At 30.8% G+C, this 13,939-nt stretch overlaps 1 protein-coding gene across 3 annotated transcripts in view; it reads left to right on the top strand.

Moving 5' to 3' along the window:
• The window catches only part of Calx (sodium/calcium exchanger 3), a 349,508-nt gene that overhangs the window by 328,300 nt on the left and 7,269 nt on the right, over positions 1-13,939 (top strand). For all 3 annotated transcript variants that reach the window (XM_088227414.1, XM_088227405.1, XM_088227424.1), the window contains one exon: positions 11,673-11,780. In XM_088227414.1, the coding sequence (XP_088083540.1) occupies positions 11,673-11,780 (108 nt within the window). The remainder of the gene's footprint in view (positions 1-11,672; positions 11,781-13,939) is intronic.

Genomic DNA, 13,939 nt, shown 5'->3' with positions numbered 1-13,939 from the left:
TCCATTTTAAGTAGAATATGCACATTGAATTTCAAAGAAATAGTCATTTGGTTGCTGGTTTTGTTGATATTCCCATAAATTGTGATCAAACACAGTGGCGGTTTTCCATTTAACCCCAGCACATATATTTAAGTCTTGTATTCTCATCTGACTCATATGAAATCATAGCCAAACAAGGGTTAAATAATAGATAGTGACTGGGTATACTCGTATGCTCAATTTTTCCGAATAATGAATACTCTTGTGAATTTTTTTTTATGGTCAGTAAAATAATTAATCGGTTCTGAAAAAAAAACTAAAAATCATTAATCGGACTAAATGAACATGAAAATAAGCATCAAGAAAGAAATGCCACTGTTTTCCTTTAAATATCCTAAAAAAACATAAAAAATTCAAGCATTGTCTTCATCATTCCCTTCCCGCACCTAATGGTGCACAAAGCACTGCATTGGTACACCAACAAAAGCGTATTTTGATCATTTATGTTATGTTTATGAATAGAAATTTATCAATCTTATGCTGCAGATTTCCAGTCAAGGGACTATAAAATATTATTGTGCAAAATATATATTTAAAAACCAAAATTTATCTACAAGTAATTCGAATAGTCAAAGAAGGAATCGTGTGTTAGAAATACCACATTGTAAAACGAGGCTCGCACAGAGACATGCATATTTTATAGGCCCAAAAATTTTTAATTCTTTTTTTACCGATAATATTTCATTGATTCCAAACTTTCAAAATTTTCCTTCTTTTAAAAAACATGCACTATCTTAGATTCAAACTAAAGATATGAACTCTTTTTTTCTATGATTTATTTTGTTGCCCTTTAAGGAATAAGGAATATTTTTGTGTTTTTTTTTTAAATTTTATTTCCTTTTTTAATTACTATAAAAAAAAACATATCATCTTTTACAAAATATTTTATTTTTTCTTTCTTATGTTACACAAAAATATTAAAACTGTCCATTATTTATTATAGGAGCAAATATTCATTAACATTTTCTTGTATACCCACGAACAGGCCATGCCTTTATGGAATTTTTTTGTTTACTATTTTTACTATTAATATGTATTTCATTGCTATGTAATTATGCTTTATTTTTTTAATACTCTGTTTTATCACTTATTTTTATTGTAAAAAACAAAAAATTTCTAATAATTTATTTTTAAAAAAAACACATTTAAAAATAAATATTTTGTTTTAACCATGATGGGAGTCAAACTCGAGTATGGTATTGCATAACGGGCAAACGTGGTGACCGCCACGAGAAGGAAAAATAGATAGCTGAATTCAATTTTTTAAATAGTTGGAAAAATTAAATTTTAGTTCATTCAGAATTTCAATTTTATTTATTATACAAATTTAATACATTTATTTACATTAACGTTTTCCATGGCGTAAAAGAAAAAAATATTCTTGTGAACATAATAGTGACGTCTTAAAGTAATTTGTTTATTTTATTTTCAATTATTAATATTTTTACTATAACATATAAATTACAAAAAAAAAATAAACGGTGTTTTCAATCAGTGCTACACAAAAATGAATTAGAAACACAATTAACTTACTTAGCTTCGTTCTTAAATATGTTGTATTCCCAACTGCACTTTTTTATTTCCTTTGTTCATTACATTGAAGAAAAATATTTCTTTGTAAGTATAATGATGTTGTGCTGTAGTTGTTTTTAATTTTGGAATTAAGATATTACCACTTGTTCTAGGTCGCGCACTTACGTTTTGTGACGTGGAAACACTACTACATATTTATGTTATCTTTGAATATTACCATTATTGTGTTAGCTTTGGTATTCACGTGTTTAAAACATCCACAAAAAGATTTTAATGACTCCCTAGGAAGTAAAACCCAGCCTGTCTACAAACATTTGAACATACTCAAAACATTGTTGATTTGACTAACTGGTATAAGAAGTATACATATTAAAAAATATTTTCAAGCGTTGCCTAGTAAGTGAAATAATTCAGACTGATAAATCTCTCCCACATCAAAAAACGTTTCAGTTCTCCTGCTTCACAAAAGTCAACACATGGAAGAGTTGAGGAAATTTGGATGTTTAAATATAGGCTATGGTGAATCAAATATAAATTTTGCATAAAATAATTATTGTATGGCCTTCGTGGGATATTGCCAAACTATCCAAGTAATAATGATAATAAAACCATACTCGTACATATTTTTTACAATGAAAAGTTTCAGAAGCTCTGTCATTACATAATGAATGGTTTGCCTAAACCATAAGTAATTACTTTTCCATGTGGATTTATCCAGTGGAGTAGATCAAATGTGAAATCCCTCAAAATTATTCAAACTCTCTTGAATATTATATGCCAGTCTGAGAAAATTGGTATCAGTACGTTAATTTCACATATTACGATACGTCTACTTGGATTCTTGTCTTCTGACAAGAAATGAGAAAACTTATTGATGATCGGAAGTGTAATAAAGCTTCAACCATCTTATCGTAATATGAAGAAAGTCTTCAAGGTTGCCGGAAATGTGGTTAAATCTTGTATTGTAGAATAAATATAAGAAGTTTTCTGATGGCCCAGAAAAACCAAGGTTTATTTATATATTTAATAAATCGACGACCCGTTGCAAAAAGGTGTTAGTTTGTGCCATCGATTTTGGTGTGGAAATTTAGACAGAAATTTTGTTTTTTAAAATTACTGTCCACCGCATCTGTCTGGATAGTTTAAATGTAATTAAAATACACATTTTTTAATTTATGTGCAAACACATATTTATTTAAATTATATGTTTACATATAAATTTATATGTAAACATAATTAACGTTCTCTATCTCTGTCATAATATGTTAGCCTTATAATAATATAGTTAATACAACCCTCTAGGAGGTAAAATCTTCTCAGTGTCTACAAATATTTGAACAAACTTAAAATATTGTTTATTATCGATTTAATCCAAGAAGAAAAATTGTAAAGCATTTTCTGACGTTGCCTTGTAGAAAAAATAATTCTGTCAGATGAAGCTCACCCACATAAACAAAAATTTTAGCTCTTAAACTTCACAATAGTCAACGGATGCAAACATCAAATAAATATTAAGAAAAATGCATGTTCAAACTTAAGTAGAGTGGTGAATGTTACACCGTATCTAAGGTGGTCATTTAAATCAGACAATGACAGGTTATAAGCCCTGTACATGCTCAGCTTTCAATAGTCCCTTTCTAAAAACGCTTTGAATATTTTTTTTAATTTTACGTTGAAATAATTGTGTTTAAAATAATTATTAAATTGGGGAAGAGCAGGGTTTGAACACCAAACCCTTGATCTGTGAATCTGCGACTCTATCGCTAGACCATAGCTTTGTTCATTCAGTTATTTTATTTACTTTCGTCTCGTGGTGTAGTGATCAACTCGTTTGGTTGCTACGAAGACGATACTGAATTTCATTTTAATTGTAAGTTAACTGTTTTGAATTTAAACATAAAAATGAGACTAAGCATCTAATTAAATATTACTTTATTTGTTTGTGGGAACTTTAGAACAATCAAACTGGTTTCACAAATTTTATTTAAAAAAATATTATTTTATTAATTTTATACTTGGACCACTAAAACTTTATATTTTGTTACATAATTATTTGCTTCTTAATATTTTTTAAGGTGTTTCATTTAGAATCTCTTCAGTAAATTTGTAAAAAGCTCTTGTTTTTTACACTGTGCGCCGATGAACTTTTCACCACAATTCCTTGCGGTACACTTTCAACAGCATTAAACAAAGTTCATCTACTTTGTAAAGACTTGGTATACCTACGTCATAGCTGACATATAAATGAAGATTACAAAATACATATCAACATAGAAAAAAAACACATTAAAAGAATCAGTAGTACTGTCTCGTTCGAACGGAGTTTAGGGCGCATTTGTATGGAAATTTATTATTATGCAGTCTCTGTAGGTAAGGCATAAAATAAAACTGGCAGTAAAAATGTAGGTACTGAAGTTAATCAAATCACGTTTATGTACATTTGAAATAATAGGAACCGCTTTGGAGATAAAAAAAACATACCAAAACTTATATTTGTATGAGTAACTTTTATACAGTTATGAAAAAATTCTTGTGAAATATTGGCGTAGACGCCATGTTGTTTAAGATAAATAGACGCTTGTTATTCAGCGTCTTGAAGTAACCTAGGATATAAAATTTCGCATTATTTAGACTTTTACATTTTAAAAATAATTAAGTAGATACGCCTACATTTTTGGTATAACTTTGCAAAATTCTCTACAAACAAACGTTTTATGGTTAATTTTTTTTAGACTTCGAGACATTTTCATTAAAATCGTAAAATTTCATAAAATCGAAGTGGTTAATGAATATATATATCTAGGACACAAAGTCAAACTTGGTAAAGATAACCAAATAGCAGAGTTACCAAGAAGAATAGGGCTAAGTCGGGCTGGTTTCGGCAAACTTAAATATATTTTTGAAAATAAAGAAGTCCCTATATGCTTGAAAAGACAAGTATGTGAATCGTACATATTGTCGGTGACAACATACGGACTAGAAACCATGTCTATAACGCAAAAATAGTCAGAATTTAAAATGCACGCAACGATCTATGGAAAGACAGATGCTCGGTGTATGTCAGAGACAGAGTAAGAAATGAAGAAATAAGGCGCCGAATCAGAATCGTGGATATCATGGATCGTGCAGCGAAATTGAAATGGCAGTGGGCAAGACACTTGGCGAGACAAAATGATGGCAGGTGGACACCCAGAATAATAAAGTGGAGACCATGGGTAAACAAAAGAAGTGTTAGAAGGCCACAGAAAAGATGGGTCGACGACATTGCCTCTATTGCCTGTAAAACATGGATGATGAAAACGGGATATAGGAAGGAATGGAGACATTTGGAAAAGGTCTTTATCCAGCAGTGGAGAGAATAAGGCTGAAGAAGAAGAAGAAGATCGTTAAAATACAAATCATCCATTGTAGGCATTTTTAGTCATTGCAAAAATGTATTTGTTTCAAATTTAAACTCCTCGTCAGTTCAAAGAAAGTTTATCTTAAACTTTATGTCGTTTTTTAAGAGTGGTAAAATAGGTACGTACATAATGTACATCCGCGCACATATACAACACGGTACACATATCTACGAACTAAAGATACATCGTTTCATTATGACGTCAAAGTTGAAGATTTCATTTCATTTATTTATTTTTAGTTACATTGAGAACATTACAGAGTATCCAATTAATTATCAACACATTAAAAAATATAACATATCAGATAGATTAAATAGTAAAAAAAAGTTATGTAAAATTGACATACATATTACAATTTGGAAATTGCCCTCCTAAGAGAAATCTCACTGTCATGACATACGAGTATATCGACAAGATAAATTCTCCTGAGCGATTGCGAAGATACACTGCCGATCCCCCTCCCTTCAAGTTTTGATGTAAGTACATCGGTTTGTACCGATGGGTCTAGCACCCCTCTATACGCAAATCTACGTATTCAAAGTAACCAAAAAAAAATTAAAATTTTATTATACAGTACATCCACTGACATATAAAAAAAATACACGTTATCCCCATAAAAGTTACATGTAAGATAAAACAAATATAGTGTTGCTCTCAAGATTTTGAAAAAAGAGAGAAAATATTGAAAAATGTTCTAAGAATTAGCTAAATTCCATAAACTGTATTGTATTAAGTAAAAAATGAAACGGCATTATTAGTTCAAGTATCATGTCTGATCGCAACGTAAGTTCATTAAAGAGAGGCAAAGAAGGCGATTTTAAATGGCGTATATTACGCGCTTATAATGTGTATATTTAATTATACTTCATTTAAATCACTAAAATGTTTTTTTCCAACGCTGGCTGATGCACTTCCGTCATCATCACCAAAGTACTTTCGAAACGACCCAAATTTTTACCGGACACGGAGCTATGAGAAGTTATCTATATATTTTTAAATTAAGGAATGATGACTATTGTCCATGCGATGATATTTCTTCACAGAGTATCGAACATCTGTTATTTCAGTGCCCATTTTTCAGTTTGCAACGCCATAATCTTGAAGCAGGATGCAGGAAAGATGGAATATCCTTAACAGATATCCACACTGTAGTAAAAAGTAGTTATCACGCGCCATTGTTCTTGAACTTTGCTACGATGGGGATTGGACTCATAAAGGTAATAAACCAAAATCAGTGATCGAACATCCCATTTCCAAGACAAACAAAAACGTTTTTTTTCCGAGTACCTTAGCCTTGTACATGACACGTAAGGCTACTAAATACAGTGGTCCAAATATATAAAAAAAATATATATATATATATATATACTTCATTGTTTACAGCTACCGAAGAAAAAAAGATTTATATCTCATAACAATATATCCTGGCAAGTTTGATCATCTAGTTATCTGAATAGTATAAATTGTGCAAATTATTCTAGCTCTTTAATCGAGAACTATGTGCTGGAGGTACATTTCATTTCATCAAACTTAGTGGAAATTATGTAGATTTATGCTAAATCTCAAGTGAGACTCTGAACGTGAACCATATTGTTCAGAATCCTTCCTTGCCTAATGGAAATTAGATATTGTGTTTTTCCCTCTCTTAGGAAAATTAGAAATAGCTTGCTAATTCCTAATTACACTGATCGGAAAAAAATCACATTTCTTAATGTATTTCCACACATTACGCAAATTATATTATGCCGAATTCAATTTTGAATTAAATTAATAATTTTAATTTCAATTAAGTTCCTTAATTACTCCTAGCAAATCGGTTTATCTTTTCTTTACTGACAATATTTTGTGTTTGTCCAAATTTTTGTATGCAAGGACTGGGAGCTGTTTATATTAACAGATTACAACAGAGATGAAGAACATTTTAAAGAAGGTAATGTAGAAGTCTAGGCATCTACAGAGCTTATGATCTGTCATTGGCTGGTTTTCAGGAGTTGCTTAGTTTGTAGGTGAAATAATTCAATTAGGTGAATCTCACCCGCATAAATAATGGTTTTAGTTCGTTTTAGGCGGCCTCCGTGGTGTAGTGGTCAAGACGCTTGACTCACACACGGAAGGCTCCGGGTTCGATTCCCGGTGAGAACACAAAAATTAAAATGTGATTTTTCTCAAGCCTGGGTTCTCTGTGATTTAATTCACCACTGTAATTAGGCCTCCTGGCCTGTTGTGGTACAAAAAAAAAAAAAAAAAAAAATGTTAAAAAAATGTTAAATGTTAAACTTCACAAACATCAACAGATGAAAGAATTGAAGTAAGATGTTCAAACATGGGCAGAATGGTAAATGTTACTCAGTGTGTAAAGTGGCCACTTAAACCAGCCAATGATAGATGCCTAGACTTCTATATTATCTTTTCCAAAACGTTCTTCATCTCTGTTTTGATCTATTAATTCTCTACCTTACTCAAAGTATCGTTGTTTAATATCAATGTATTTAAATAAATCATTGGATAACAATAAAAAACAAGATTGATAAATCTGTTTTAAAAATATATTTTTTAATTAATATTAGGTAATTACTACTCCCATACCTAATTTTCGTCCGTGTCCACGCGGATGAAGAATACAGAAAAATAATGAAAATCCTCATCACGTGTTTTCAACTCGATGGCTACTCTCTGGCAAAGTTCTTAAAAACGGAAAATGTGAAAAAGTGGAGAAAAGACAGCCACGTAGTGTAATCAGTGGTAGGCGCGTTCTCCTACCATGCATGAGGTCCTGGGTCCAATTCCTCGGAAGGTCTTCATGGAATTTTTGTTTATAAGGTGATTTTACATCGCAATATTTCACTATCCTGGACTAGCACCTGAAGCGTAAGACTAATCACTTCACTTTTCTGTAACAGATGATTGAAATACGCTGCCTTTACTAAACCAATGTTTTAATTTACCAATTTGCAGGGGCGGAAAAGTCTCGGAAGTAACAAGGCTTATAATTATCGTGATCGCTTAAATCAGCCAATAATCAAAAGCCTTTTTACGGGATGGTTAGATGTCCAACTGTGAAGCGGGCGTCGCGGGTTTGATTCCCGTCATTCGCGAGAGAAAAAAACATAAAATGATTTTTTCCTTGGTAAGGACTAACGATCAGTGGTTTTTTTTTCTCCAAGCAACTATCGAACTAAACAAAAAAAAATATTTTCATGTGTCGTATTATTAATGCTACGATGTTTTAAAGTTTAGTATTTTTTTTATTACTCCGCGCGTGACGTCACTAGTTCTCTTCGTTGAATTGTCTTTATTGGTGGGTTGACTCGGGTTGAAACCGGATATCTTTCACAATACTCTATCATTGGTTGATTTAGAAGAGGAACATCATTTAAAATAATTCATTTTTATATTATTGTTATCAACAACATTTTTCACTTTGTGGTATGACATTTTACACTTGTATGTTTATAAATTTGTATAAACCACTTTAATTTTGAGTTACAATTTTAGTTTAATTCCTGACGATAAGGTAGTAACCTCGAAACCGGTCGAAGTGTAGCTCAAAATGAAAGTGGTTTATACAAATTTATAAACATAAAAGTGTAGTTAATTTTTGTTAAAAGGATATTAATTATTTTTTCATACGTTTTAGAAAAACTTTGCCGTACAATTTAATGCTATAATATTTACCGCGTGTAAGAAAACATTTTTTATATTATATTATTTTGTTTTATATTATATTATATATTATTTTGTTTCTTTGAATCCCTTAAAATAAATATGTGTTTATGTTTTTCCTTTTTTAAAAAAAATGTTATTACTATTTTATTTTATTTTTACATCTGAGCATGTTTTTCATTCCTTATTTCCATTCTTAATTCTTAATTACTATTACAAATTTTCTTCATTTTTAATATTATTTCCATTTGTTAATACTCACTACAAACTACAAACCTTAAAATATATTTTTTTCACTTAAATTTTAATTTTTAAACAACTTTCATTCATGTTTTCTTTTTCCTTCTCTTTTTTATACTTTCATAATTAACATTACATTTAATTGCTTTTTAATATGGAAACTTCACTGGTCCATTAGAATTAAGTCCAATTGTGTAAAATATTAAACTTTGTAACTGTACTGTATGTTTCCTGAATAAAAGAAAATAAAATAAAATAAAATAAATATCCAATTTCCTATAGCACTGAACTTCGGCATTAGTCTGGGTGTTGTGGTGTGATTCTCAAAACTTCCATCCATACCCTCTCTTTCCCACCTGCCGTCAAGCCTCTACAATAAAAGCTTAGCGGGTTATTACTGGAAAAAAAAACCCGCCTACACATTCCCGTTGGACAATATATTTTTTTATTTTTTTAATGTGATTAATAAATTCATATAAAAACAAACGTGTGACAAAATGTATTGAAAAAATAATTCAAACGTTGCATTGTACTTAAATTGGAATGAGAAGCTAGCGAAAATTTCATTAGATCATTTTAATTTTAATAGTGAAAGTGTTCTCTAAATTTTTTGAATTCCCTCATTTACTTAAAACAAAGCCAATATTATGCTTTGGAAACTTTAGATCAGTTCTTTGTTAATATAATACATACAAAATATTACGGTTTACTAACTTTAATTACTCATCTAAGCAGACGACAAAGGAAAATACCTTGTTAATTTTTATTTTTTACTTACTGCTCAAACATCAAAGATTATTTATTATAATTATAAATATCAATTTACGTCAAATATAAATAGTAGTGAGCCTTTTCATAAATTTATTATTGTTAAATTTTCAGCATAAACTAAGCTGGAAAATTATTTTAAGGAAAACATTTTAACGTAAACTTATCTAAATTAGACGTACATTTTAAAATGTTATAAATACTATTGATTGATTGATTCGGTGTTTATTTTGTAGAACTCCATATTTAAACTTATAATATTAGAAATCAAACACTGATTTGAGTCTACTGAACACTTTATTTTATTTTTACAAATATAAAAACAAAAATTTAGTGACAATTGTTTCGCCTTGTTAGGGTATTTTCAAACGAATGTCGTTCGTTTGACATTCGTTTGATGACATTCGTTTGAAAATATCCTAACAAGGCAAAACGATTGTTACGAAATTTTTGTTTTTATATTTGTAAAAATAAAATAAAGTGTTCAGTAGACTCAAATCAGTGTTTCATTTCTAATATTATAATTGTTATTTATTTATTAACGGACATTGTCCATGTATACAATTTATAAGGTTTAAATATTACAATAAAAGAATAGTTTAAAACATTTTTTTAAAAAAGAAGAATTGTCAAACATAAGGGACAAGAGACAAGATCTGGACTATTTATTTAGTGCTCGTTTAAATCGTTGTAAACTTAAACCAAAAAAGTCCAGATCTTGTCTTGAGTTAACAATACGACAAAGGCGGGTCATTGGAGAATTTAGAATATAGTTTGTTATATGCTGATCGATGAACAGTACATCATTGTTTCTCAATCTACGAGTCGGAATATTGAATTTTACTTGTCCCAGTAATGATGGAACATCGATTATACCATTTAGTATGCCGAACATATATATGGAGTCAATATTAGTTCTACGTTTTTGTAGACTAGAAATATTTAACATTGACTCTATTTCAGCATAAGAATAATTATCTCTCTCAAGTCCAAGCATCCACGGTAAATACGTAGATAATATATTTGATTGGTTTATACAAATAGAAACATTGCAATTGTAATTAAATCGATGTAATTAAATTAAATTTTAGATTTATTTGCTTTATTTCTAGATACTCGTATTGGAGATCAAATTATTGGCCGCATCGGTTTATATATTTTGTGAGTATTCACAAAATATATAAATATGATCGACATTTAGATTAACTTATATTATTTATTGACAATTCTTATGGAATCCTGTTACTAGGTAATAACTTGTATTTTTCAAATAAGTTATAAGTAAATAAAAATACTTCTATTTATTTATTTGACCAATTATCGCTTTCACTCTCTAACGGGCATTTTATAATGTAGTCAGTTTTGCTGCATTAGCAAATTTAATTCGAATTTTGTAATTTTTTACGAGTATTGCATTTTGTAATAGTATATATTATTTATAGCTAAAGTATCTATTCATTTGGATTACCGACAGTTATAAAAAACTACTGAACCGCGCATGTACAGACAAAATTTAAAGATTTGATCAATTGTATATTCATTTATTCATTTTAAATTATGATTGATTAAACAATTACTAACTTATTAAGGGTTTTTTTAGCTGTGCACGTGTTAAGCCATAATAATTAACAATGAAAATAACACAATAACTGAAAATCATTCATAATTTCATGTTATACAATCGTATTTAGAATGACTATTCGAAAAAAAAATACTTATTAAGGAAATAGAAATCAAATTACTTTATTTATTTACAGCTAAAGCATTTTTTGATTTTTATTCATTTATATCGTGTCAATTAATTCGTACTGCATTTTCCTCCGCCCGTTGTCCAGTCTCTTTTCAGCTATTAAAATAATTAAAATTTTCCCTTAAGTGAACTTTCTTATTCCCCCGAGACCGACGATAATGCGTAACATTTCTCCCCTTTCCTGTTTCCACTTCGGCCTCTGGACCGTGAAGGAAGCATAATATTAATTTGGTATTCATGTATTCAATTATTTTAATCTACTATTCGTGTTTTTCCAGGCGAGGAAGATGAGGACGGAGAGCAGAAGAAGCCATCTTGTATGGATTATTTCATGCACATTCTGACGGTGTTTTGGAAGATTATTTTTGCCTTCGTACCACCAACAGGTAAACATAAAAATGATCATTAAGCTAGGGTTTCCTAGGGCAGCGGTGCCCGCATCTTAACGGCCGTAGTGAACGATGATGCGGTGGACAGCCGTCGTAACGTCGACTTGAGAGTGGTTTCCTAGGGAAACGGTGTTAAATGGTGTTGATAACACCGTTTTCCTAGGAAACCACACTCTAGTCACCGTTACGACGGCTATCTACCACATCACCGTTCACTACGGCCGTTAAAATACGGGCACCGCTGTCCTAGGAAACCCTAGCTTTATAGTCTATAAACTGTCTCAATATTTGACGATTTTTATATCGCGGCGCGGCGATTGAGTTCTAACGCCACGGGTAAACGAAAAAACTAGACTAGCTAGTAATCACTTTACAGTCTGCGCAGCATTTACCATAAATATTTAACATATCGGGTTGTGGTCCTGTGGCTAGTGTCTCGGACTCACGGACCAAATTCCCGTGGTTCGAATCCCACTTTACCCCAACTTGATTCCATTTTCTAATAGTGAGTTATTTACAACTCGTTGAAAATGGCCCTCAAAATTAAATATTTGGGTAAATCATAAGAACGCAAATATTTCTTTATCTAAAAAAAAAAAAAAACATCCAAATCAAGAAATTAAACGGACTTGCCATGCCTAAGACATAGTATGGTGGAGCATTTTTTTTTTTTTTCTTTTATTTTTCTTTTCTTTTCTTTTCTTTTCTTTTCTTTTCTTTTCTTTTCTTTTCTTTTCTTTTCTTTTCTTTTCTTTTCTTTTCTTTTCTTTTCTTTTCTTTTCTTTTCTTTTCATGGTCATGTCATACCATATATATGTGCTATAAACATTTTAATAATTAAAAAAGGAATGGCCCACGCTCAGACGCTGTAGTCTTTGAGGGCATTTTATCCAATTCATGTCATAGCTTAATTTTAAGATGTATTTTTCTAAAATGTATTTTTGTAATTATATTTCTATGTAAATAATATGTGTATGAAAAAATAAACAAATAAAAATATAAAATAATTTAAAAAATAATAAAAAAAAAAAATTAAACAAAAGGAGAAGATTCTGGAAAGATCACAGCTCCAGAATCCCCTTTACCGTGGCCCATTAAATCCCAGCTAGTCACCGTCTGCCCGGAAGACCACCGAAGAAATGGAAAATCAACTGAAACTCAGTGTCTCGAGAATAACCCTTTAGCCAATAACAGATCAACCGACCCTCTACAGAATGTAGGAAAGAATAATACGAAATCTGTCATTAGCCCTTTTAGATCCAGGTCACAAATTAATATATTTACTATTGTGTAAGAATCTAAGAAGGGATGAATATAAGCTAAATCAACCAAACGAGTCTTGAATGCGATCTATGATTGGTCAAAAAACTGTATCTTATCAGTTCTCATAACACAAAGTAGCCCCTGAGTACCGCCTACTAACGGTACTTAACAATAACATCCTAGTTTTTTATTGAAGTATCTCGGCTACACCATAAATTTCCTTGCTATCACGCGGTCTCTTCTTGGTAGAAATCCACCGCGAGAATGCGCATACAAATTCTACCCTTGGAGTTGCGGTTCGTGGCACAACCCCCGAGAGAGTTACGAGGGCCGCAGAGAAAGGTCGCATTCAAAACTTAGCTGGTGTATTTTGCTTGTTTGCTAGTAGGATAGACGGCTGCGGCCCTGGTTTCAATAATCTGCCTAGGAATATTTTTTGACATAAAATGTCAAATATTCTTACGCAAATTATTAAGATGTTATCGTAATACCTCACCCACGGTATGGTCCTTTAAAATAGCAAGTTAAAGCCCATTCTAGGAACTACAATCTGCAAATACAGTTCTATTTGTTTGACAAGGAACATTCATGTCATAATAAATATAGTACCGAACCCCTTGCAAGATTATATCATCAAATATTCATTTCTGTTCAGATAGATAGAATCGAATTCCATTATCTGTGTATCAAATTTCGACCTACTCAAAAATCGAAAATATTCTAGTTATGTCGGATGGATATTAATTTATATTCCTAACACTGTAGGTACCTTACCTACGTAGATGGTGACAGGCTGGAAGTTTATTAGAATTACTTATCTCTTTCCTTCCGGTCCACGAAGCAACTTCCCTTTTTACGTTTTTAGCTTATTTTCCTGATTTTTTTGCGTTCAA

This window comes from Micrasema longulum, unplaced genomic scaffold, assembly GCF_059751315.1.
Source record: "Micrasema longulum isolate JH-2025_06_02 unplaced genomic scaffold, ASM5975131v1 h1tg000043l, whole genome shotgun sequence".
In the NCBI taxonomy this organism is placed as follows: Eukaryota; Metazoa; Arthropoda; class Insecta; order Trichoptera; family Brachycentridae; genus Micrasema; species Micrasema longulum.
Note: the sequence above shows the minus strand (reverse complement) of the source record. Positions and strands in the feature narration are given on the sequence as shown.